This window comes from Jaculus jaculus, chromosome 8 (assembly GCF_020740685.1).
Source record: "Jaculus jaculus isolate mJacJac1 chromosome 8, mJacJac1.mat.Y.cur, whole genome shotgun sequence".
In the NCBI taxonomy this organism is placed as follows: domain Eukaryota; kingdom Metazoa; phylum Chordata; class Mammalia; order Rodentia; family Dipodidae; genus Jaculus; species Jaculus jaculus.
The window spans coordinates 65,665,720-65,689,616 of NC_059109.1; the positions used below are offsets into that span (position 1 = coordinate 65,665,720).

A 23,897-nucleotide genomic window follows, 5' to 3' on the forward strand; every position below is an offset into this window, starting at 1 on the left:
CCTTGAAGCCTCTATACTGGAGTGACCTCATGGAAAGCCTGTATGGAAAGAGGTACCTAATGAATCTTGCTGTCTCAAATCTCAAAAATGAAAACATTTCAAAATGTAGCTGGGCATGGTGGCACACAACTTTAATCCTAGCACTTGGTAGGCAGATCTAGGAGGACCGCCATGAGTTCGAGGCCACCCTGAGACTACATAGTGAATTCCAGGTCAGCCTGAGCTAGAGTGAGACCCTACCTTGGAAAAACAAATCAAACAAAACAAAACAAAAAGAAATGTCAAAAATCTCCTGATTCTGAATCTTCCCAGATTAAGCTCCAGACACGTGAGTGAAAGAGGCTTTATGTGATTCCAAATCCCTCCACTGACTATCACTGCTGCGGAGACCCTAAGCAAATACCGCAGCTGAGCTCCCAAAACTGAGAAGCAATAAAAATGATCTGTAGCTAGTAGTTATGAAGGTGATTTGTTAAACAGCAATAGCCATCTGGCTATTGTTCATAATTAGTACATTTACTGAGTACCAAGTATGCCAGATGCTTTCTCATAGGCTAGGTTAAGGCAACAAAGAAAACATAAATGTTGTGCTCATGTAACTTTAATTATAGTGCTTGGGGTTGGGGATAGACAAGATTAGTTAAAATATGGAATAAAAAGATACGGAGGGAGGGAAGATACAGAATGACATGGAATTAGGATTGACATCTCAGACTGAGTAACCAGCAGTGAAGTAACTGCAGATTGGAAAGCCCCTTGGCCCTTCACACAGGTGACAGTATTCTAGGTAGAATAAATGGCTTCAAGAATCCTGTGAGAGCCAGGCATGGTGGCACACACCTTTAATCCCAGCACTCTGGAGGCAGAGGTAGGAGGATGGCCGTGAGTTCAAGGCCAACCCGAGACTATGTTATAAATTCCAGGTCATCCTGGTCTAGAGTGAGACCCTACCTTAAAAACCAAAAAAAAAAGAATCCTGTGAGAGAATGATGTAGCCCATGTGCTGGAAATGAAGAGTGTGAAGGGAGAATAATAGATGATTGAATTGAAGGTACTTCATGCAAGGCCATGTGAAATCTAGTGCTAAGGGTTTTGGCTTTGATTCTGAGCTATGTGGGAAGTTTTGGAAAGTCACCCACTGACTGCGTCCTGCTAGCTGTCCTACTCTCTAACTTTATCCTTTGGGGTTTGGGGTTTGGGGTTTGGGGTTTTATGGTCTTAGAGGCCAACCAGCTTTAACCTATGTTGTTCTTCCACCTTGTAAACATTTATTGTGAATCATCAGTTCTCTCAGAACACTTGGAAGATCTAATGCAACTCTCACCTATTCACTATTTGTCTATGGATGTGACAATTAAATACCTACTTTCAGTCAAAAAGTAAGGAGTCCTGAACATCCTCAGAAGGAGGCATTAGAGAAGTCCTGGAACCAGTCCTCCAGGGATGCTGTGTGATGATTGACTATATATGTCTTACATGCATATCATATAGCCAGTATGTATATATACACATATATATTACCAACTGCCCATAAAAAGTTTGAATAGAATTAAAATGCAAAGCAGATTGTTCTGTGATTCATTTCTTCATTTTAGAAATGAAGACTTACAATCATGACAATTTCTTTTCATATACATAATTTATTAATAGCTATTTTTATATGTGGGTGGTGGAATTTGAATTTTAAAGATAAGCAGGCTGTGAACTTGTCTAGCATGCATGAGGCCCTGGGTTTCATCCCCAGCAACCCTGACCAAACAGAACAGGTCTAGGAAGAAAAGTAAACCAAAGTTACTTGGGTAGTAAGAATCACAATTGTGTGAAATTAGAGCCTAAACTGTATCTGTTGATTCTAAGCCAAGAGCTATTTCTTTTCACTACAGAGGTCCAATGTAACAATGGTATGTAGGCAGGCCAATTATAACCTGGTGTGTGACATTTATTATGAGGAGAAAAATGGTTAGTTGGGAGTCAGGTATACCTTGAAAGTTTTCTAGCACATTACAAAGAACTTAAAAAGAAATTAGTGCTATAGGTTATTAGGTCTTATCAAAAGTACATGGAAGAAATTGGAAAGAATGACAGGGTTTTATCTTGATGTAATGATGCACCCCTAGGTGCAGTTGAAGAGTGACCAGCCTCCATCCAAGGCTTGCTGAAGAATGCTTCATTAGACACACTCAATTTCCAGAGAGAACAAGTGACGTGTTGGGTTGTGGAAAGATGGGACAGTGGGTGGTCCTTTAGAACACTTTTGGTCTTAAAAGGCAGTAAAAATAAGGCCCTTTACTATTCATTGGGATTAAATTTAATTATAAGGGATTCTATTTAAATGAATGAAGAAAACTTCAAAGATATTCTTTCAAATCATATCATAAGGTTCTAAGAATATTTTTAAATGGTTTATACCCTTGAACTTTAGAATAGATTAGCTTTGTCTCCCTTAACCTTTGGATAGCATTTCTCTTTGCTATAGTTCATTATTATTGAGGGTAAATTGTTCTGGGTTTTCCTCCTCTATAGCTATTATTCTTTGTTTTTTCTTCTATTACTCTAAAAGAATAATCACATTTCCTTTAGAATATAGTAGAAATGTTCAAGGTGCCTTTCTCTATAGGCTTAGGGACCAAGATATTTATATAATATATGTCTTCATGGGAATGAGGTAATTATTAAAATTCACAGACTGTTCTCTTCTGTAATGCCATGCTGGAATATTGTTGACAGCTTTTGAAAATCTTCAATACTGTGGTGGTTTGATTCAGGTGTCCTCCATAAAATTGTGTATTTAATGTTTAGGTTCCCAGCGAATGGCAATTTGGGAATTGAATTCTCCTGGAAGCAGTGTATTGTTGGGGGTGGGCTTATGGGTGTTATAGCCAGATACCTCTTGCCAGTGTTTAGCACACTCCTGTTACTGTTGTCCACCTGATGTTGGCAAGGAGGTGATGTCCACCCTCTGCTCATGCCATCATTTCCCCAGCCATCATGGAGCTTCCTCTTGAGTTTGTAAGCCAAAATAAGCTTTTTTGTTTCCCCCCTACAGGCTACTCTTGGTTGGGTGTTTTCTGCCAGCAATGAGAACCTGACTGCAGTAGTAAAATTGGTACTAAGAAGTATTATCATTACTGTTAGAATCCTGATTCTGTGGCTTTGACCTTTTGAAACTGCTTTGCAGGAGGAATGTGGATGAATTTGAAATCTTGGTTTAAGAGACATCTTGCAGTGCTGTAAGTACAGCTTGATGGACCAATCTTGTAAGACCTGAATGCAGTAAGCACCATGGACTATAAGGTTTGGCTTATGAGGGTGAGAAAGAGCTTTGCCAAGATTGGGCTAGAAGCAGTTTGTGTGAGAGGCTTTACTGTTAAGCCTGAGTCCTGAGAACTTGTGTAGGGTTGCCTTGCATAGAAATGGATTGGTGTGGGTAGAGGAATATGTCACAGAAAAAAATGCAATATTTGGGTTGAAACTGCTGCCCATTTTGCTGCAATTGTTTGAGAGATTGCAACCATGATCATGATTGGATCAGTTGATCTGCAATTGGGACAACAGAAGGAATGCAGACTCTTTGAAAGGGGCCTGAATATTGTAGGAGTATCCTGTTCTTCAACCTCTGTTTTATTCCCCCCTGGATCAACACATAGGCAGCCCACCTGGCATTATGGAGTATAACAAATGCAGGAAAGAGAGGGTCATTGAATTTTGCAACATTTTTATATTTTGGAAATGACCATGGGCAGTGTGAAGCAGGCTTGTTGGATTACTTGCATAGAACCCAATGGAGCCATGTGGATGAATCATGAGTTGTAGTGGAGACCCAGTGGAGCTGCTGGCACCAGATAAAGTTTTCTGGAACTGTGAGTAGCCTAGCTGGAGGGGTGGAATTGGAATTTCAGAGACTTGTTACTGGTTAGAATTGACTTGGAGATTCATCACTGGTTGGGGTTGTTGGATTTGGAGCTACAGAGCTTGGTGTTTGCTCTGTTTAAATCTCGTTTTGGTTGAATATTTCTTAACTATGTGCCATGCCATCTTTTGCAGTGTGAATGTTTATTCTGTGCCATTATGGGTTTTTTTTTTGTTGTTTGTTTGTTTTTGTATTGTGGCTCAGTTAAAAGATCTTGGAGAATGGGGATGTTTGAGCATCATTGGGATTGATAAAAACTATGGGGACTTTTAAGGTTAGACTGAATGCATTGTCTTTTAAAAAATATCTTTTGTTCATTTTTTATTTATTTATTTGAGAGCGACAGACACAGAGAGAAAGACAGATAGAGAATGGGTGCGCCAGGGCTTCCAGCCACTGCAAACAAACTCCAGATGCTTGCACCCCCTTGTGCATCTGGCTAACGTGGGACCTGGGGAACCGAGCCTTGAACCAGTGTCCATAGGCTTCACAGGTGAGCATTTAACCGCTAAGCCATCTCTCCAGCCCTGCATTGTCTTTTGTATCATGTATGGCCATCAATTTATGGGGACTAGGGGTGGAAGTCACTTAGAAAAGCTCAGATTTTACCATCTGTGGACAATGCAGGGTTACATCATACAATCTTTAGGTAGAGTTCTAAATGTTTAAATATGTTTTGGGGGATGGCAGTGAGACAGGGTCTTGCTCTATGGTCCTAGATAGCCTAGTACTTACCATGGAGTCTTTGAACTTGTGACAGTCCTCCTGCCTCAGTCTCCCAAGTGCTGGGATTATAGGCATTAATTATTTTAACCTTTGCTTCAAATGTAGAATATGTTGTTTTGGGTTTTTTTGGGGGGGGTACTTGCAATTGAATTTAGGGCCTTATGCCTCATACCTTATACATGCTAGGCAAGCACTCTACAACTGAGCTATATTTCAACTCTAAAAGGTTATACTGTTTTCTTTCTTTCTTTTTTAGTTTTGGTGATGAAATGCAGAATATGAATTCTATGTCTTACATATCTAAGCACCTTTTATTGTTAATTAAATTCTGTCTATAATTAAAAACACCCACCCTTACATTATTGAAAATTTGGAAGATGGAGTGGAAAACAGGGAGCAAGAGTCACACTTTTATCATTATATATAACCACTGCTATAATTTTAATGCATTTCTAATCCTCTTCATAGCACATATTTTATATAGCTGTTGCAGTCAGGTTGGCATTGTGATAGAAATCACCCAACCAAGAGCAGCTTGTGGGAAAAAAGGCTTATTTTGGTTTACAGACTTGAGGGAAAGCTCCGTGATGACAAGGGAAAACGACAGCTTGAACAGAGGGTGGACATCACCCCATGGCCAACATAAGTTGGGCAATAGCAACAGGACAGTGTGCCAAACAGTGGCAAGGGGAAACTGGTTATAACACCCATAAACCCGCCCACAACACTGCCTCCAAGAGGCGTTAATCCCAAAATCTCCATCAGATGGGAACCTAGCATTCAGAACCCCTAAGTTTATGGAGGACACCTAAATCAAACCACCACAATAGCCATAGCTATTACCTTCACACAATGCGTGGTCCACAGCAAACCTTCCTACTTTGTGAATAAAGTAGTTTTTGAAGCAATCAAAAGACCTGACTAGGGTGCATGTATAGTCATGCTGTGTAACTCTACTTAGAGTCCAAAGTGGAGTATGAAAACAAATTGATTAGTTTATGATTGATAAAACTAGTTTTTAAAATTAATTTCAAATATATGTCTAGAAATGAGTGAAACTAGAATCATTTAAATAAGTGACTATTCTTTTTCATAAGATGTAACTATATAAATTTTCTATGATTATTTCTAACAATAAATGAAATAATTTGCATAGCTTTATATGCCACCTCAGATTTTGAGCCATGAAGAAGTGAACTCTGAAACAACTTTATAATGCTTTCAAAGGTCTGATTCTGCTGAAAAGGAAAACCTCCTTCAGGCCAATACCTGTGACATTACAGCGAATCTTCACCTGCTCTTGGTCTGATACATGTAGAGCAAGCCTCAGATATACCTCCAGACCTCCCAATTACCATCACATGCCCAGGGTGAGAGGTGAAATGGGAACCTAGATTTATTTATATATATATATATATATCGAAAATGTTGTTCTTGGGCTGGGGACATGGCTTAGCAGTTAAGGTCCTTGCCTGAAAAGCTAAAGGACCTTGGTTTGATTCCCTAAGACCCATGTAAGCCAGATGCGCAAGGTGGCAATGCATCTGGAGTTTATTTGCAGCAGCTGGAGGCCCTGGCATGCCCATTCTCTCTCTGTGTCCTCTCTCAAATAAATAACAAATAAGCAAAAGAGAAATTTAAAAACATGATGCTCTTTGGAGCTCATGCAGGTACCATAGTCAACACTAGCTTTGTTTATAGAATTGTGTGTTCCTGTGACAGCATCTCAGTAATGGAGAACACTTAGCTCTTAACTTACATGCTCACTGAAGACGTAGATGCAAACTGAGGGGATTGTCATTTAGATCAGAGAAAAATAAGAGCAAAGAAGATTAAAAAAAAATCTCTTAGGAGGCTGGGTGTCTATGAGGCAGGCAGTTAGCAGTGCTTAGAGATTCTGTGTTCTTTACGAACACTTTACTTCTGTAAATATCATAAGGATCAAGAATCAGATAATTCCTGAAAACTTTAGGCTATCCAAATGCCATACTCCCAGAGTTATTTGACTCACAATTTTGCAAGTTAGACATTATGCCATCTGGAATTAAATTTTGTCATATTGTTTATTTCTGAAACATTGTGTAGAACACAGGCAAATGCAGTAAAAGTAATTTTTAAATAAAAAATATTTAATGTGGCCATGGTGACACATGCCTTTAATCCCAGCATTCTGGAGGCTGAGGTAAGTGGATCACTGTGACTTTGTGGCAAGCCTGAAACTCATTCTAGGTTATCCTGGGCTACAGCAAGACCCTACCTCAAAGAGCCAAAACCAAACAACAAAAAAACCCATATAGTATTTTAATGCCCCTGGGTTCCCATTTCTAAAAATGAACTTTGAATAGAGATTAGAGATAATAAGTCTGTTTGGGCTTTAGGTTAATGCTGTTTATGCAAAGTTATGTATATGTCTTTGTTTATATTTAAAGGTTTCACTTTTTGAAAATTTCCAAAAATGAAATGAAACATTTTAGATGCTAATGTGAAACAAATTACAAAATAATAATCCAGAGATATTAAGATGTGGTCTAAAGTTGCAACACAGATTATTAGATAAGATAAAAGGTATTAAAAGCTTACTTGCTACCTTGTAAGATAGTGCCTGATTCCATTTACTTTAAAATGGGGGTTCAAGTTGTAGCAGTTGCAGTTGATTTGGTATTTGCTATAAACACTTCTATATTGATTGATCATTTGCCTTCTTGGCTTTCATCTGGGTAAAGAATTCTTACCTCGGTTGTACATTCTAATGTAGTAAAGAACACTCAGTGACTGCTTCCTCTCTGCTTAGTACTTGGTACACAATTTACTTGTATTTCTATGTACTCAGTACAAAGCTCTATGAACCCAACTTGTCTTATTTGACTTCACAGCTGCTGTAGCTCAGGCATAGAGACACTAACAACATGCCCAGGGTCACAGAGCTGGAGTTGAACCTATGCTATGTCTGGCTATGCTGGGCACTTCCAACCATCTCATACTAATCTACCTCCATAGCATGTGATGGCTGTGTTCTCTCCTTCAGCCCACCCATACCCCTCCCCCAAGGCTTCTCTGCAATGCCTTAGACCTTTTACCAAACATGCTGACAGAGATGTAGCATAAGTGGAAAAAAGCCGCACACAAATAGTACAGATATGACCACAAAGTAGTGTCACTACCTTCACAAACCAAGCATGAAGATCATAGACAAAGATTCCTTGTGTGCACATGTAGGAGGGTCTGGGGTGAGAGCCAATGTTGCATGTCTTCCTCTACAGCTCTCCACTTTATTCTTTCAGTCATAGTCTTTCATTAAACATAGAGTTCACCCATTAGGCTAGATGAACTAGTAAGTGATCCTCAGGATCCTCTCACTCTGCGTCCCCAGTGCTGGTGTTACTGGTACACACTGCCACACCTGGTATCTTATGTGGATGCTGAGAATCGGAACTTGGGTCCTCGTGCTTGCACAGCCAGCACTTCACCCAGCGAGCCATCTCCCCAGGCCTGTACATGGAGCTTCTTAAGTCAGGCTTGCCAAAAATGACCAGACACCAATGAGGCTCCCATTTTTCCTTGACATTTAGCATCCTCTATTTTTTGTCTTCTGTCTCTTACACTCACTCCTCTGAATGTCTGCCAAGGAAGGTGAGAATGAGGGAGGACCCCTTGGCTCTAAGTTGGGTTCAGACAATGTGCCCCATCTGATCACATCTTTGTTCTTTGCACCTCCATTCTGTTTCCTACCATGGAAGCCAGTTCTCACTTCCAAAACTAAAATGCCTTGGACACCTAGAGTGGAATATATATTTTTCCTGTGTAATATGAATTAATTTCACTTTAGCCCTTTATGTCCAAAGACTTCCTCTTACCCCACGCTACAGAAACTAAATGGAAAAGAGTAAGAAGAAATGAATGAGACTGAGGAGGAAAGGAAAAGGAAGGAAGGAAGGAATAGATAAATTGGAGGAAGAGCTTATGGCAACAGCATTTTCTTTTAAGGGTTTCACAAAACTGAAGTGAGGAAAAATATCTCAGGCTTCCTTAGAAATATATGTGGGTGTTTCTAGGGTTTAAGGGTTGGAGAGAGGTCAATTGGCTTTTAGGCTAATGAGTAGAGCATTGAAAAAAGAACAAGAAAAAGAAAAAGAAAATTTATTACTGGAAGCCTCTCGCGGCAGCAGTTCAGGAAGAAGCAGCAGCAAACCACATAAAGGCAGAGACGGAAAGAGATCCTGCTGGACAGCTGGGCTCCTGCGATGACCCTGCAAGGGGCTCTGCCTTCAGCTCTTCTGCTGCATGGATGTCACCTTGCTAAAGATCCTACTGCTGAACAAATGAGCTGCTGTGGTGATTTGAGGAGAGGAAATGCAGTGGTGGGGCTGGGACAGGAACCTGCCATTTCTTTCATTGTATTCTTGGGTAGAACTGAGAACACGCACACCAACAGGGTAATGTTATTGTGTGGGACTATTAGATTTGATGACAGGACTATACAACAATCTCATGTACATTTTAGACAAAACATTTAGGTCTGAGAATCTAGTTATTATGGAAAGTACTTATGACTTTTATTTATAACTCTGTAGGATGTCAAAGTCTAAACTGACTTTTGTGAAGTCAGTGTATTTATTTGTAGTATACTTCATAGTTAGAGTGAATGTCTGATATATGTTTTTGTCAAAAAATTTTGTGTCCTTGAGTGGGAAATTACTTCTAAGATTGTGCAAAGAACAGTCTTTTGAAAGAACCATACTATGGCAACTAATCTCAGAATAGGGTATGTAAAATTGTAACTAGAGCAGTTGAGATATGTGTAGGCTTTGCCATTAGAGAGCTTAAGGCTCTGCTGTGTATTGGCTGTGTGGTTTTAAGAAATTACCCATCCTCTCAGCTTCACTTTGATATTCAGAAAACCAAAGTATTAGTACCTCCTATGTATTTTTTTTTCTGATAGGCATTGAATTTGATATTTTTAAAAAAGGTTTTTCAGTCTTCCTTCCTTCCTCCCTTCTCTCCTTCCTTCCTTCTTTCTCTTTCCCTCTTTCTCTTTCTTTCTATTTATGAGAGAGAGAGAGTTAGCTAGAGAGAGAATTGGCATGCCAGGGCCCCCAGCCACTGCAAACAAACTCCAGATGCATGTGCCACTTTGTGTATCTGGCTTTATGTGGGTACTGCAGAATCCAACCCAGGTCCTTAGGCTTTTCTGGAAAGCACCTGAACTGCTGAGCCATCTCTCCAGCCCACAGATTTAATATTTTTAAATGACTACATTTAGTAAAATGAAAGCAGTTTAATAAACAGGTCCAAAAGACAACACAGGAGATAAACAATAAGACCAGTGTTAGTGACAGTTGTCTGCCTCAGTCAGTCCCCCAGACAGACACCATACCATGCTGGAGCCCGAAGAGGGATTTAAGACTCTCCAGTCTTGCTGGTTGTGGTGATGTGCGTCTTTAATCCCAGCACTTGGAGAGGTGGGAAGAGAGGAGGAGGAGAGGAGGTAGGGGAAGAGGAATTTCCTTTAATCCCAGCACTTGGAAAGCAGAGGTAGAAGGATCACTGTGAGGTCCAGGCCAGCCTGGGACTAGAGAGTAAGTTCCAGGGCAGCCTGGGCTGGAGTGAAATTCTGCCTTAAAGAAAACAAGAAAGAAAGAAAGAAAGAAAGAAAGAAAGAAAGAAAGAAAGAAAGAAAGAAAGAAAGAAAGAAAGAAAGAAAGAAAGGGAGAGAGAAAGAAAGAAAGAAAGAAAGAAAGAAAGAAAGAAAGAGAGAGAGAAAGGGAGGGAGGGAGGGAGGGAGGAAGGAATGAAGGAAGGGAGGAAGGAGAAAAGAAAGAAAAAGGAAGAAATAAAGAAAGGAAAGAAAGAAGGAAGGAAGAAAGGAAAGGAAGGAAGGAAGGAGAAAAGAAAGAAAGAAGAGGAAAAGGAAGAAGAGAGGGAGAGAGAGAGAGAAAGAAATAAATAAAGAAAAGAAAGTGGGTCTGGAGAGATGGCTCAGCAGTTAAGGTGCTTGCTTGCAAAGCCTAACAATCAGGGTTTGATTTCCCAGTACCCACATAAAGCCAGTGATGCACAGTGGCACATGCATCTGGAGTTCGTTTGCAACAGCTAGAGATCTTGGCATTCCCATTTGTTCTCTATCTTCTTGATAATAAGTAAAAATCTAACATTTTGTTTATTTTTATTTACTTGAGAGCGACAGACAGAGAGAGAGAGAGAATGAGGCAGATAGATATAGAATGGGTGCACCAGGGCCTCCAGCCACTGCAGACAAACTCCAGATGTGTACAACACCTTGTGCATCTGGCTTACACGGGTCTTGGGGAATTGACTCTTGAACCCAGGTCCTTAGGCTTCACAGGCAAGTGCTTAACCACTAAGCAATCTCTCCAGCCCAATTAAAACAATAAAAAGGCTCTCCAGTCTCCTCCAAATCCCACATTTTGGTTTCTGCTTTCAAGGTTTTTAATAAGTGAAGCCCAGGAATCCCACAGGCTGCTCTGCACTGGGCATCAAGCTTCTGGTCCCTGAATCCCTCAGTGGCCACTGTGGGTAGTGGCTCGTGGGCTTCTTCTTGAGCTCTGCTTCTCAGCTGCACTTGACCTTTAACCTATAGGAGAAGTCCTCAAACCCACCTTTGCCAAGTTCACTAAAGCACCTTGCAGGCCTGGGTGGAGCTAGAGGACGTTCCCACTGGCTACAGTGTCTCCACCATGAACCTCTCTGGCAGGGGAGACTCTGGGCCTGATACTTAGTTCAACCCAGGGCTTTCTGTTTCCATTCCATTGCTCCCACAACTTCGTGAGATAATTCCCACCAAGACTTCAATCTTTCAAATATAACAGTAAATTGCTGTCTTTTAGTGCAGGCAGATGTCTAAAATGTCCAGGGTGGGCCCTTCACCATGAAGCTCAGGACCAGTTGGGTTGGTGGAGACAGACCAGGCTGGCCTCCAGGTGTCTGGGTAGACATCTATGAAGGAGAGATAGCAGCCTTCAAATGGGAGTTGTCATATCAATACTAGAAGGCTTACACGGAAATTCTCTGGGGGAAAATTGCTTTTGATGTTTTATGGACACCTTGACAAATCATCTCATGCCCTTGGATGACACACGTGCCATCGCAGGACCTTAGCACAGATACAAGGAAATGGATACTTCTGCATGCAAAGGCATCCCTGCTTCAACCTTAGTGTCTATGGCTGCTGGAGGGAAGGGGAGGCCTCAGCAAGGTGCCAGAGCTAGACCTGGGGACCAGCTCGCCTCCCAAGATGGCCGCTCCTACCTGTGAGGGATGTTGTGGAGATGAAGCTACATATCTACATATGAATGCACATATATGTTCATGCATGTATACATATACATATATGCATCATGCTTAGGCTTCTGTGGTTGTTTCCTAAGTAGCTGGTAAATAAATGAACACAAGGAGAATGTAGACTACTTGAGTGAATTGTTTTTAGGATTATACCAATACTTATTACTGACAAAATGAGTGGATCTGTTTCAATGCATCAAGGAACTAGAGAGGAACAGCAGTGCAGTTCGCAGACTCTTCTAAAGCCAGTTTCTGTGGATGTAAACAAATGTGGGGGAATTGTTTTTTATTGCTGATATAATAATCTGAATGAGACTATGCTAGATCTTGAAAAGAGAAGTGGCAGGATTAATCAGCATTTAAAAAGCAACTTTAGCTAAAACTAATTCTATCTTGGGCTTTTGCCAGGAGTGTTGATACTCAAGGGCAGAATCAATTTTTAACAGCGGAAGAAAGATTTGGCAGTCATGTGAGCATCTATCCGTCACACGTTCCTAATGGCTACTGTGTTGTATTTTATGACGGGGGGATTTGTTTGAGACATGCATGCTTGTTGAGAAATTTCAAAGAAACCCTGGAAGTGCCATGGTGGAAGTCATGATTGGCGTATGCCATTACTTAATGCAGATTATTATGAAGACATAATCTAGCTTCAAGCAGCAAGTCATTTGTTCTGCAGGGTGGGAAGAGATTTTTAAATTGTATTTATTTTTATTTTTTACCACTCACGAGGCAGTTTTTATAAGCAAAATCCTTTTTTTTCTTTTCTTTCTTCTCACTCCCCCAACGTCTTCCTTTTTTTTTATTTGCGGCAGGGCCTCACTTCTAGACCAGGCAGACCTGGATATCACTCTCTAGCTCATAGTGATCTTCCTAGCTTAGCCTCCCAACTGCTGGGTGTAAAGGCATGAGCCACCACATCTCGCTTAAATAAAATTCTTGATCAATTTATTCCTTCAGTTCAGCCAAGTCACTGTTTAGAATGCATTCAATGAATTGAAACTTAGAATTTTGATCCATGTGTTTAACTATTTAAATTTTTAGACTTTTACATTTTTCTAATTAAATGTTGCAATCTGGACACAAGAATGGACAAATAGAATATTGGGGTTTGGATTATAGAAGTGCACACACATATGAGCTTATATTACATGACAACTGATCAACCTGTAAGATAGTGTTATATAACAACAAGATTTAGGTGGAAGAAACCGTGTAGAAGAAGGCAAGTGAAAGAAAATATAACAACTTTTGGAAACTAAGATTAAAGATCTTTGTAAATATAAACCTAAGAGGAAAATCATTGAAAAAAGATGTCTAAATTTACTTTAACATATTTAAACTTCAATATGATAAATACACAATATAAAAGGCAACAATAAACCATGAAAAATTATATAGAATATAAAATAATATTAGGTAAAGTATTAATAGAAGTCTATGCATATTTAAAATTCTGGAAAAAAATCAATAAAAAAGAAAAACATCTCCCCAAACTAAAACTACAAATTTTGATAGACACATGAAATGTTAAGCCTTGGGACTGAGGAGATGGCTCAGGGGTTAAATGTGTTTGCTTGCAAATCCTGTGGGCCCGACTGATTCCCCAACACCCATATAAAAATGGATGCAAAAAGTGTTGCAAGCACCTGGTATTTGTTTTCAGGTGCATGAGACTCTGGTACATGTGCTTTCATGTACACACACACACACACACACACACACACACACACATTAATTAAAGTACTTTTAAAACATAAAACATTCTCATAAATATGATAAATATAATTTTTTATAAAATTTTACAACATGAAGTTCTAGTTTAATATAACTAACACAGATATTGAAAATGATAGTCATTTTTTGGAGTGGATGCTGATCACATTGTAGACATTTAAATTGGCATGCTCTTGTAAAATGTCTTTTTAAAAATTTATGTGTGTGTGTGTGTGTGTTTGTCTCCAGGGTGTCTCACTATTATAAGGGAATGTCTATCAAGCTTTATGTGGGTGGCTGGGGAATTGAATTGGTTTGGCAGGCTCTCAAAGTAAGCACCTTTAATTGCTGAGTCATCTTCCAGACCCTGAAATGCTTTGGAGCACTAAATATTATAAGGCTTAAAATATTCATAGCAGCTTCTTAATCATAAAATGATCAGAGATGTGTGCAAAGGATTTACACAGGTATGGACATAACACTGTTTAAAACAAAAACTAATTAAAAACAAATGTCCAATGAGACTGATAGTTTAAAAATAACTTATTGAGTAACTGCAGTTAGACCAGTGTTAAGAGCTCAAGTTATTCATAGGGTCATGGATAGATTCTCATGTTACCATTAAAATGTCTTCCAGAGTAGTAATATAGGAAAGACATAATACAATGTCATATAAGGAGAAGTAAGTGCTAGAGAGATGGCCCGGCAATTAATGTGTGTGCCTTTAATGCCTAAGGACCTGAGTTTGATTCCCCAGTACCATGTAATGCCAGATGCACAAGCTGGTGCATGTATCTAGAGTTTGTTTTTAGTGGCTTGAGGTACTGGCATGCCCATACAGTCTTTCCCTATCTGCCTCCTCTCTCTGACTCTCTCAAATAAATAAATGAATAACATATTATATAAGGAAGAGTAAATATCCTTTGCTATACACACAGGCATATGTATTCAAAAGATTGACAGGAAATTCTGTGCACAAAATCATGGGGATCTTGGAGTGGTGTAATTGTAGATGAGTTTACCTTTTTGTTATCCTTTTAAATTAAGTAAAAATAATATGGTAAATAATTTGACTTATATATTAAAGAAAATACTAATGTAATATCAACATGAAGTGTCACATCAATGTAAAACACTATATGGTATCTACTTAAATAACACAAATTGGAGTAAACTTTGCATTTTCATAAACTATGCTATGTGCTTATGCTAGAGCCAGGTGCTGTTCTAAGTTAAAGATGCTCTTTCGGGTGAACAAGAGAGAACATGCTTGCTTTGCATTTCAGCAAGGGTACAAGGGGAGTTTACATTCAAACTCTTTTCATTTTGTGAAAGTGGTGCCTCTCTCTCTCTCTCTCTCTCTCTCTCTCTCTCTCTCTCGTGTGTGTGTGTGTGTGTGTGTGTGTGTGTGTGTGTGAGAGAGAGAGAGAGAGAGAGAGAGAGAGAGAGAGAGAGAGACAGAGAGAGAGAGAGCAAGAGAGAGAGAGAGAGAGACAGAGAGACAGAGAAGTGAGGATACTGCTTATTCTGTTGTCTTGCAAGAGATAATCCAGTCCTTAACTTTGATTCATTGTGAAGTGATGATGCTCAACCAGTCCCACTAAGTAGAGACCAAGGCTGGAGACACTAGTACTTTAGCTTAGCTGGTGTAAAACATCCCTGATAACCAGGTCTACAGCATAGTGCTTGGCAATGCAGAGTTGGAGGAACAGAACTCCGAAGCTTAAACTAGCTGATCTTATATTCAGAAGCCACTAATAAACATTGATGTTTAATAACAGGATTTGTAACTGATGGCTGAGTTATCACATAGAATTAAATATTAACTTTTCATGATCTTAGATTAAAAATGAAAAAAAAAGTTTTAAAATATAAAATGAGGGAGTGGGAGATGGCTTAGTGACTAAAGGTGCTTGCTTGAAATACAAAATGGTAAATATTAGGAGTATCCAAAAACAAAGATATAAAATCTTAGGACAGCTCTTTTTAATTACCAGATAGGCTATGGAGTAGACCAATATGAAGTTTCTAGAGATAGGCAGTATAATAATGACTGAAAGATGCTTTGATGCCTGCAACTATCAAGAGAAACTACATTTGGCTTTTCCTTAAGACACAGGGGCTCCATGGCACTCTGCAACCAGTTGAGTTGGACAAAATTGTTACTGAGCTGTTTCAAACCTAATCAGATTTGTATGGCACAGCTATTCTGGAAGGTATAGAAGAGCTTTCCAACCACTTACATTCGCTAACAATTTCCAGCGCTGGCAAGAAGTAGTTGTCACAGACAATGGACACAGCCATGAACATGTAAAGGATGACTAGGAAGTAGATTATGAAGCCCCCATCTGTACTCTCCTGTTTCGTGAAAAACCCTTCAGGAAACTCCCATGACGGAGACACAACACACTGGGTGCTATTTCCTGTGAAGGAAAAGGAGTTGAAATTTGGAATATTGGAGACACACATTTCAAAGAAGAACTTGGTGAAAATATATTTAAAAACTTGAGAATATGATATGAAGCCTTAAAAAGTAAGTCTTTCAGGTTGAAAAGAGATCATTTAATGAAGTAAACTGACAGTGGAAGAATTTAAAAAAAGCAGAAATTTATAAAATCACTCTTCTATGTCAGCCACTGAGGGGAATTCTGAGCTACTTTTTTCCCCAAGAAGAAACTATGCTGCGATGAATAAGTATGTCTAATAACTGTACATTCATTTTCTTATTTCACAGTCTAGGTTGTTCTCAGGCCTTCAAAGAATCATCAGCTGTTCCAAAGATAGTTTGTAAGAAGAAAGATTGTTTTTCTTTCTTTTTTTTTTTTTGTGATTCCTTCAACAATAAAAACTGCAACCTTGTCTACTGCTTGATCTCTGTGAATTATTCTGAGCTGATTTTAAGAACTTACTGGAGGGTTAAAGAGTGTTTGACATCCTCCCCAAAGCTTTGCAAAGGCAGTACAAATTCAGAAACAAAAACAACAGTAAGTCAAGAGTCAGTCCCCTCTTTCTGTCCTTGTCTAGGGGAGGCAGCAGCCTGGGTTGCTGACCCCATTGAGCACATACCTGTGGCCCCTGGGAGACGCTGGGGCAAGGAGACACCTTGGAGAGGCAAGTATGCAGAGACCCAGAGGATGCTGAGCAGCAGGGTCTTTCTTGTCCACATTAGGGGCCCCTTTGTCTGCATTTCCACTGTGCTTTCTGCAGCCTGTGGCTTCAGGAAGGGAGCAAAAGGAGGATTATGCTGAATCATGTGATGATTCTCCTTCCTGCCCAATGCCTGTCACGGCTACAGCTTAGCCAGGCCAGCGCAGGAGCCAGCCCAATTGCTGTGATCAGGAGACCCAGGCCCCAGGGAGACTGGACTATTTAGGCAGGAGAGCAAACACAGAAACCAATTCATACAGTGAAACATTCCTCACATATGGAATGTTAGCAATACCAGAATCAAAAACCACCAGTGAAACTGTTGGTGCATGTCATCGACCAACCTAAAAAAAAATGCAGGTGTCAGAAGGTGCAAGCCAATGACAGCAGAGTAGAAGTGCAATTGCCAATAGTAGGCACTCTGAGCATTGGTTGAATGATTACACTGTAATGATTTTTGAAAATAGTCCCAGAACATGCATAAAGTAACCAACTAAATATGGGTTCACCAAGACAAAACAAGTTAGGAGGCTAGTTTTGCTTCACATATTTATACTTCATTTTTGAACAGGTCTTAAAAATCTGTAAGTAAAACAAAGATAAAGAAAGCCACACAAACTAAGCATAACAGTTTTGTTCTTACTCTTACTGTAAGATGAACACTCTTGTACTCAGGTGCTAGCCTGAGAAGCTTTTCAGGTCCCTCAACTTACCCTCTTCACTCTGCTGACCTGTACACCAATTGTTCTGTGTGTGCGCGTGTGCATGTGCATGCCTGTGTGTGCATGTGTGTGTGTGTGTGTGTGTGTGTGTGTGTGTGTGTGTCTAATAGCCAAACACCTGTTCCTCATTAGGTACATTCTGGAATGCTATGGATTACTGTTGTCTGATCAATATCTTTTGAGTGTCATATAGGCTACAGATCTCCTCTTCTTTCCCTTATAACTTACCTGTTGGAAATCCCAGATACTTCAGCTATATTTTCCCCCAGTCTTGAATATGTGATCTGGTTCACTTTGCTCCTGTGCTTTCTATATCATTGCAAATTGGCAGCTGCATACAGAGCCTTTATCTGATTCAGCTATATCCCTCTGGCTGACTGTAAGTGATATGTTCTTTCTCAATGTCTTCTCCTTTCTCTTTTTGTAATGTGAGCAGACCATTCATACATATTATTCAAGGCCATTAATTCTTTGGGGCTGTAGAAAGGGTGGTATTTTAACCCAACAATGCTTTCTCATTATACTAGTTGGGATATTTTTCAAATATTTCTATCATATACTCTCTGAATACCCAAAGGTACCTAGTCTATATAAGAAAGACAAAATACATGCTTGATTTTCCCCATTATTTACTAGTTCTTAAGACAACTGGCTCATATTTCCCTCAGAAATAACCAAGTTTTAAATGATTCTGAATTAATTCATTTAATTACCTTTGAGGGTTTGTGTTCAGTTGTATTTATTCTCTTTTTTGATGCCCAGGTATTCTCATCTTTAACCTGTGGGAGCATTCAGAGTGTTTCTCCTGCGTCCCAACATGATCCTGGTTGTGTCTGATAGCTTCCTCATCAACTGTTTAAAAGGTTTTCTTTTCATAACTTACACACACATAACTTGCCCCCCCTTATGCCCTTCTTTATTTTTTAAGTAGAATGCATCAGGTTATTACAGATGTGTTTTGCCACCATGCATTGTTCCTAATCTGTCTGTCTGTCTGTCTGTCTCTCTCTCTCTCTCTCTCTCTCTCTCTCTCTCTGTGTGTGTGTGTGTGTGTGTGTGTGTGTTGAGTCATGTGGTCTCACTCTGTGGCCCAGAATGGATTGGGGTTCAGTATGTAGTACAAGCTGGCCTGGAACCAATGACCTTAGCTTCCTGGCTACTGGGATTATAGGTGTGAATCACAAGGCCTGGCAACTCTATCTCTTTACAAAACAATGCAAAACTTACATGCTACTTCTCCTTCAAGTTCACAACTAAAACTTTTTATTACTTTAAATGGAACATTTTAATGTTAATTCTGTCTCCCCTTTCTTTAATAACCAGGAAACTGGTCCTCAGGACCACAGGAAATAACAGAATATCTAATAGTTTATGACAAATCATATGCTGCTCCCATCTCACCTACACAATTATCTTGGCTTCACAATATGGATACTAAAACTAGCAGTAAAACTACTGACCAAAGTTAAACATTTTTGCATGTGCTCTTTATTCTCCCCATATTCCTTGTAAGAGCTACTGTCTGTCTACGTTGTCTGAGCATGTAGTCACTGGATGCAATGTATCTCGCCTTTAATTCACTGTAGTCCTGGTTCCATAAGTCCACATGTTTAATGCTCACCATTATTCCTCAAGTTGATGTTTCTTTCAATATTTTATACCTGAATCATTTTTAGGTGATTCCTAAAAGGACTCATGGAATAATAATTATTGAGTTCTTTCCTATTGGTAAATTTTCAAGGGGTATATTATACTTGAAAGACAGTTTTGCTGATTATAAAATCATTGGCTTCCTTTGAATTTTTCTCTTGAATATCTTTCACATGATACTTCATTTTTCTACAATAATTAATTACTGTTGATAAGTTCATAATTATCCAAGTGTTCTCCCCCTTTTAAGTCTCCATGCTTTTTTTTTTCCTACATACTAAAAAGGATTATTTTCTTTTTCTTTAAAGTTATTTTACAACAATATTGTGGTTACAATATCACCCATAGACTCATAGTTTGAATATTTAATTCCCAGGTGGAGGCACTATTCTAAAAAGTTGTGGAACTTTTAGGAGGTGGAGTCTTGCTGGAGGAAGTATGTCACTAGGGATGGGTCCTGAGGATTTGAATCCCAGCCTTGCTTGATGTTCTTTCTCTCTGCCTACTTTCTTCCTGCTGATGTGACCATGTAAAGTCAGCTTCTTGCTCCTGCCATGTTTTCCCACCATGATGATGCCATAAGCTGAGTTAAATTCTTTTCCTTCCATAAGCTACTTGTGGTCAGACATTTTGTCCTAGCAACAAGAAAGTAACTATACAAATTCCATTAGTTATATGTCTACAAATGCATGTGTGTGTGTGTGTGTGTGTGTGTGTGTATACATACACACACATTCATACATATACACATATATGTATGTATCAGTGCTGGTCTTTCTGGGTCAGTGTCATTAAGCATATAGAATGCCCTTTCTCTGTGTCATTTCAAGTGTCTATATTATAATGTTTTCTTGACATGTTGTTTTTTGGTATCTGTTCACCATACCTTGAATTTCTTCTTAGACACTCCTACAGCTCTGTATTAGGTATTCTTTGATTATATTTTAACTTGCTCATAAATTGTTTTTATCTCTTACCCTACACTTTTCCTTTCCCTTTCTTTCCAAAAAGGGTGACTATCTTGCTTCAGCCTCTTATGTGCAAGGATTGTACTCCTGTGGCACCTTGCCCCACTCCTCATTTCTTTTTTACTTAATTTTTTTTTATTTTCTTTTCTTCACTCTAGACTCTCCCAACTGAGCTATTTTGGCAGTCCTGTTCTTTTATTTACACTTTTCTTAAGATGTCTTAAGGCATCATCTGTTGTGCTTATTGCTCTTATGTTCCTTCTATTATATATCCATTTTTTGAGGTTCCCTCCCATTCTGATTTATATTGTTCTTCATGTCTTGTGTAATTTCCGTAATGTCCTCAAGACTTCAGATATTGCAGTTTTGTGGGCATGTCTTCCTAGTATGATTGTTTGAGGGAATGCTATTTTGCCTCTGATTGTCATTTGTTTTTATAGTAACTGTGCGACAAAGAGCAATTTCTGTCCAATGTAGTGCTTGGTGTTAGGTGGTTGAATGACTGATGAACAAATGAATGAAATGAATAAAGAATTCCACATTAGGTTGTCCTTGAAAGCACCCACCACCTCTGTGAGAACACTCAGGCCTTTTCTGTCTGTCCTTTAGTATTATCCAGAATGCCATCGGCACTGTGTGGGTTGTCCCGTAGCTCAGTGGCTCAGTTAGCTCTTCAGCTCTGAGTCAAGTGGGTGTTGGGCCTTCTCAGCTTGCTGGTGGAGGGAAGATAGGAGAATGGGTAATTAGGAGCACTCACTGACATTTGGACTCCAGCTGGTCAATATTTCCTTATTCCTTACATGCATAAATGCACACATTCTGCTACTGCCACTTGAAATTTAAGTACTTAGATTCAAGTCACAAGGGTAACCTTCAGTAAGGTGAGTGATTGTTACCGCATCATGAACACGCCCAGAAAACTGCCACGGCGGGGGCACAGGAGGCAAGCACGTTGCTGTCTGGAGTCCACACCGCTGCTGCTTGCTTCCGTGGCGCCGCTTTCCTCGTCCTCTTCCGGACAGGGCAGCGTGGCTCAGCATGAAGAGGAACCTCTTTTCCATCTTCTGAGCTCCCATGAGTCTTGCGTCCACTCATCACATGTTGACTTAAGCCACAGCCAAGACTACCAGTAGACCTGCGTTTTCCTCCAAGTTTCATTTACTCCCAAAACCCAGACAGACCCTCCTCCTGAATGGGCTCCTCAGCAGTCTTCGAGGGTGCCTTGTGTGGGTCAGGAGTGAGCATCCTAGTGTCTGTGAGGCTCATTTACTACCACGTGGCTGGGATTCAGTGATTATTTAAAACATTTCTAGTTACCAGGAGGTCTTCCGAATCTTCTCAAGGTCTGCATTTTTTTCCCTTTTACTCTAGGTACATTGCAATTTTCTGAATTTGAATGAAAAGGAAGTGTGTATTACCAGGCAACATAAACGTTTAAAATGATTTCAAACAATATTTTAGAGTGAAAATAAATTTAAAATTAGCCAAACCTGGATTAAGTTCTTCCTTGTCTGTTCTCTCTGAGATAGTAAATCAGAATAGTATCACATGCATTTTGGGCTGGGTGAGTACTAGAATTGGGGGTAAGCACAGTTCTGAGTAACATTGCACATACTGGTCAGAACTTCAGCAGGGGTGATTATTAGATAAGGAATTTCCCTTAGCTGTATTTACACAAAATGGAATTTGGCAATTTTAATATTTGTTACTCCCGTTTCATTTGTTCTTGCCTCACTCTTTCCTGTGGTTCTCCATTCTAACAAAAACCTTCCCTGACTGTTGCAGTCCTTGGTGGCTTAATAAGTGATCTGGAGATGGCTCGCTTCCAGCTTGCTTCACCCTTCTCCACCAGCTCAGTTTTGCTGCCATCCCGAGGGGGCAGGTAGTGAGGACTTGGAGCTGGTGGGCCCCAACTGAAGCCTGAGGGAGTGTGGAGATTTATTTTCTTCACTACATTGCAGCAGCCCTCAGGGGCTGGGCTAACATCCTCATTCTTCCTCATGCAGCTGTGTGAAGGCTGCCATCCCTGCCAGGAAAGACTGATGCTCCTTTTGCTCTAAGTAATTGGGATGAAGGAGTTCAGCAGGGATTCTTCAGAATTTTCTGCACTGGCAAGCTGCTTCTTAGGCTTGGAAATCAGGAATCATGAGGACTGGGCATAGGAGATTCTAGTTCTGAAAAGAGAAACTCATTAAAAGCTATGGAATTCCCTCCATGTTGGGGTAGGCTATCCAAAGTCTTAATCTACCCTGAAGTTTTTCCTTAACAAGCAGATCCAGGTTGGCATAGCTGTTGTTTAGGGTTTGGGGAATGGAGCTGGACTAGAAGAAAGGGGATTGACTCCCAACACTGGCCTTATGACCACAGTAATCAGAATAGTTTAGGGTACTAGGCCACGTAGGCTACCCCTGTTCTGACAGTGGGCCTTCAATCAGTAAGTCAATCTCTTAAAAGTATAGTGTGCAGAAGTCTTTGTGAAATGTGACCTTGCATTCTAAATATTTTTGATTATATCCCCAAAGATCTAGAACCTAACTCCTTTTTTATAGAATCTGAAAGAGGCACATATCTCCCCTGACATCCTCCTCTATCCCATCTTCCAGTTTTTCAAATTGGAAGGACACTGGGTTGTAGACAAATGGAGAAGGGCCTCCTTGAGAGCTGAAGGAAGGAATACTCTCCTTGTATCTGGGTGTGCAGTTAACACATGGCCACCCACCCTTAAACTCTTTATGGACTGCCTTAGCTTCAAGAGGGCCATTCTACCTGAGGTTACACCAGCTGCAAGCAGCCCACAGCTGAGGCCGAGACATAAAGCCTGTTTGATTTCTGCCAGACACAGACAATTCTGGTGGGTAGTACTCAGTGGAGAAACCCCTGTTAGTTTATGGCTGAGGCTTCCTTAGACTTTCTGTAGAGTTGGGCTTCTCCCACATCCCCTCACTTTCACAGGTGTTGAGCCCCAGTAAATATCTCTCACCTCAATCTACCTCTGAGACGGCTTTTGAGGACTCCTCCCTGATGACTGGGGTGAGCCTGCTGGGGAGGTCTGCAGAGTTTAGTGCTCATTCGTGCACTTTTCACTCATGGTATACAAACAGTAAAATTTAGATTTTAGAAAACACTCCCCTCCCTTCAGCAAATCTTAGCTTTAAAAACCGTTTTCCTCTGTGGATAGAAGAAAAATACTGCACTGAAACTCAAAGTAGAGGATGGACTTTTAGGCCACTTGCCCTTGATGCAAAGAATGCTATTGATTCAATTGGTGGGAGCCACAGGGCAGAAGGAAATGAAAACAAAGAAAGTGTTTTGAAGCTATCCTCATTATGTCTCTATTAAAGACTATTGTCAACTCTGGGGCACCAGGCCAGGCTGGCTCATTGTTGTAACCTGATGAGTGCTGTCTTGACAGGCATGAAGACATTCTAAAGTGCCCCTTCAATGTGGCTGTCAGACTACTGAAGCAAGATACCCCAATAAATTAGAATTTCCTGTACGAATCTCATGCTGAGAGAAGCATAACTTTTTCCACTTTTCCCTGTCTTTCTCTTCTTTAGATGCCAGCAAAAATCCCAAGCATGCTCACCTTGACTCTGGGGTGTTTCCACCCTTTTCTCAATAACTCTCCTTTGCCTTATTCCTTGTTATCCATGAGTCTAATTTTTCATGGTTGTGAGACAAATACTTCAACAGAATTAAAATCATTATCTTCCCAGATAGCTTGGGATGCTAATATATACAGACAGGAAGAACTAGCAG

At 40.0% G+C, this 23,897-nt stretch overlaps 1 protein-coding gene across 1 annotated transcript in view; it reads right to left on the reverse strand.

The window, feature by feature from the left end:
• The window catches only part of Slc24a5 (solute carrier family 24 member 5), a 29,759-nt gene extending 12,921 nt beyond the window's left edge, over positions 1 to 16,838 (reverse strand). Inside the window, exons 1-2 of the mRNA XM_004669744.2 lie at positions 16,718 to 16,838; positions 15,895 to 16,074 (exon numbers count right to left, since the gene is read on the reverse strand). Of these exons, the coding sequence (XP_004669801.1) occupies positions 15,895 to 16,074; positions 16,718 to 16,838 (301 nt within the window). The remainder of the gene's footprint in view (positions 1 to 15,894; positions 16,075 to 16,717) is intronic.
• Positions 16,839 to 23,897: the final 7,059 nt, after the last annotated feature.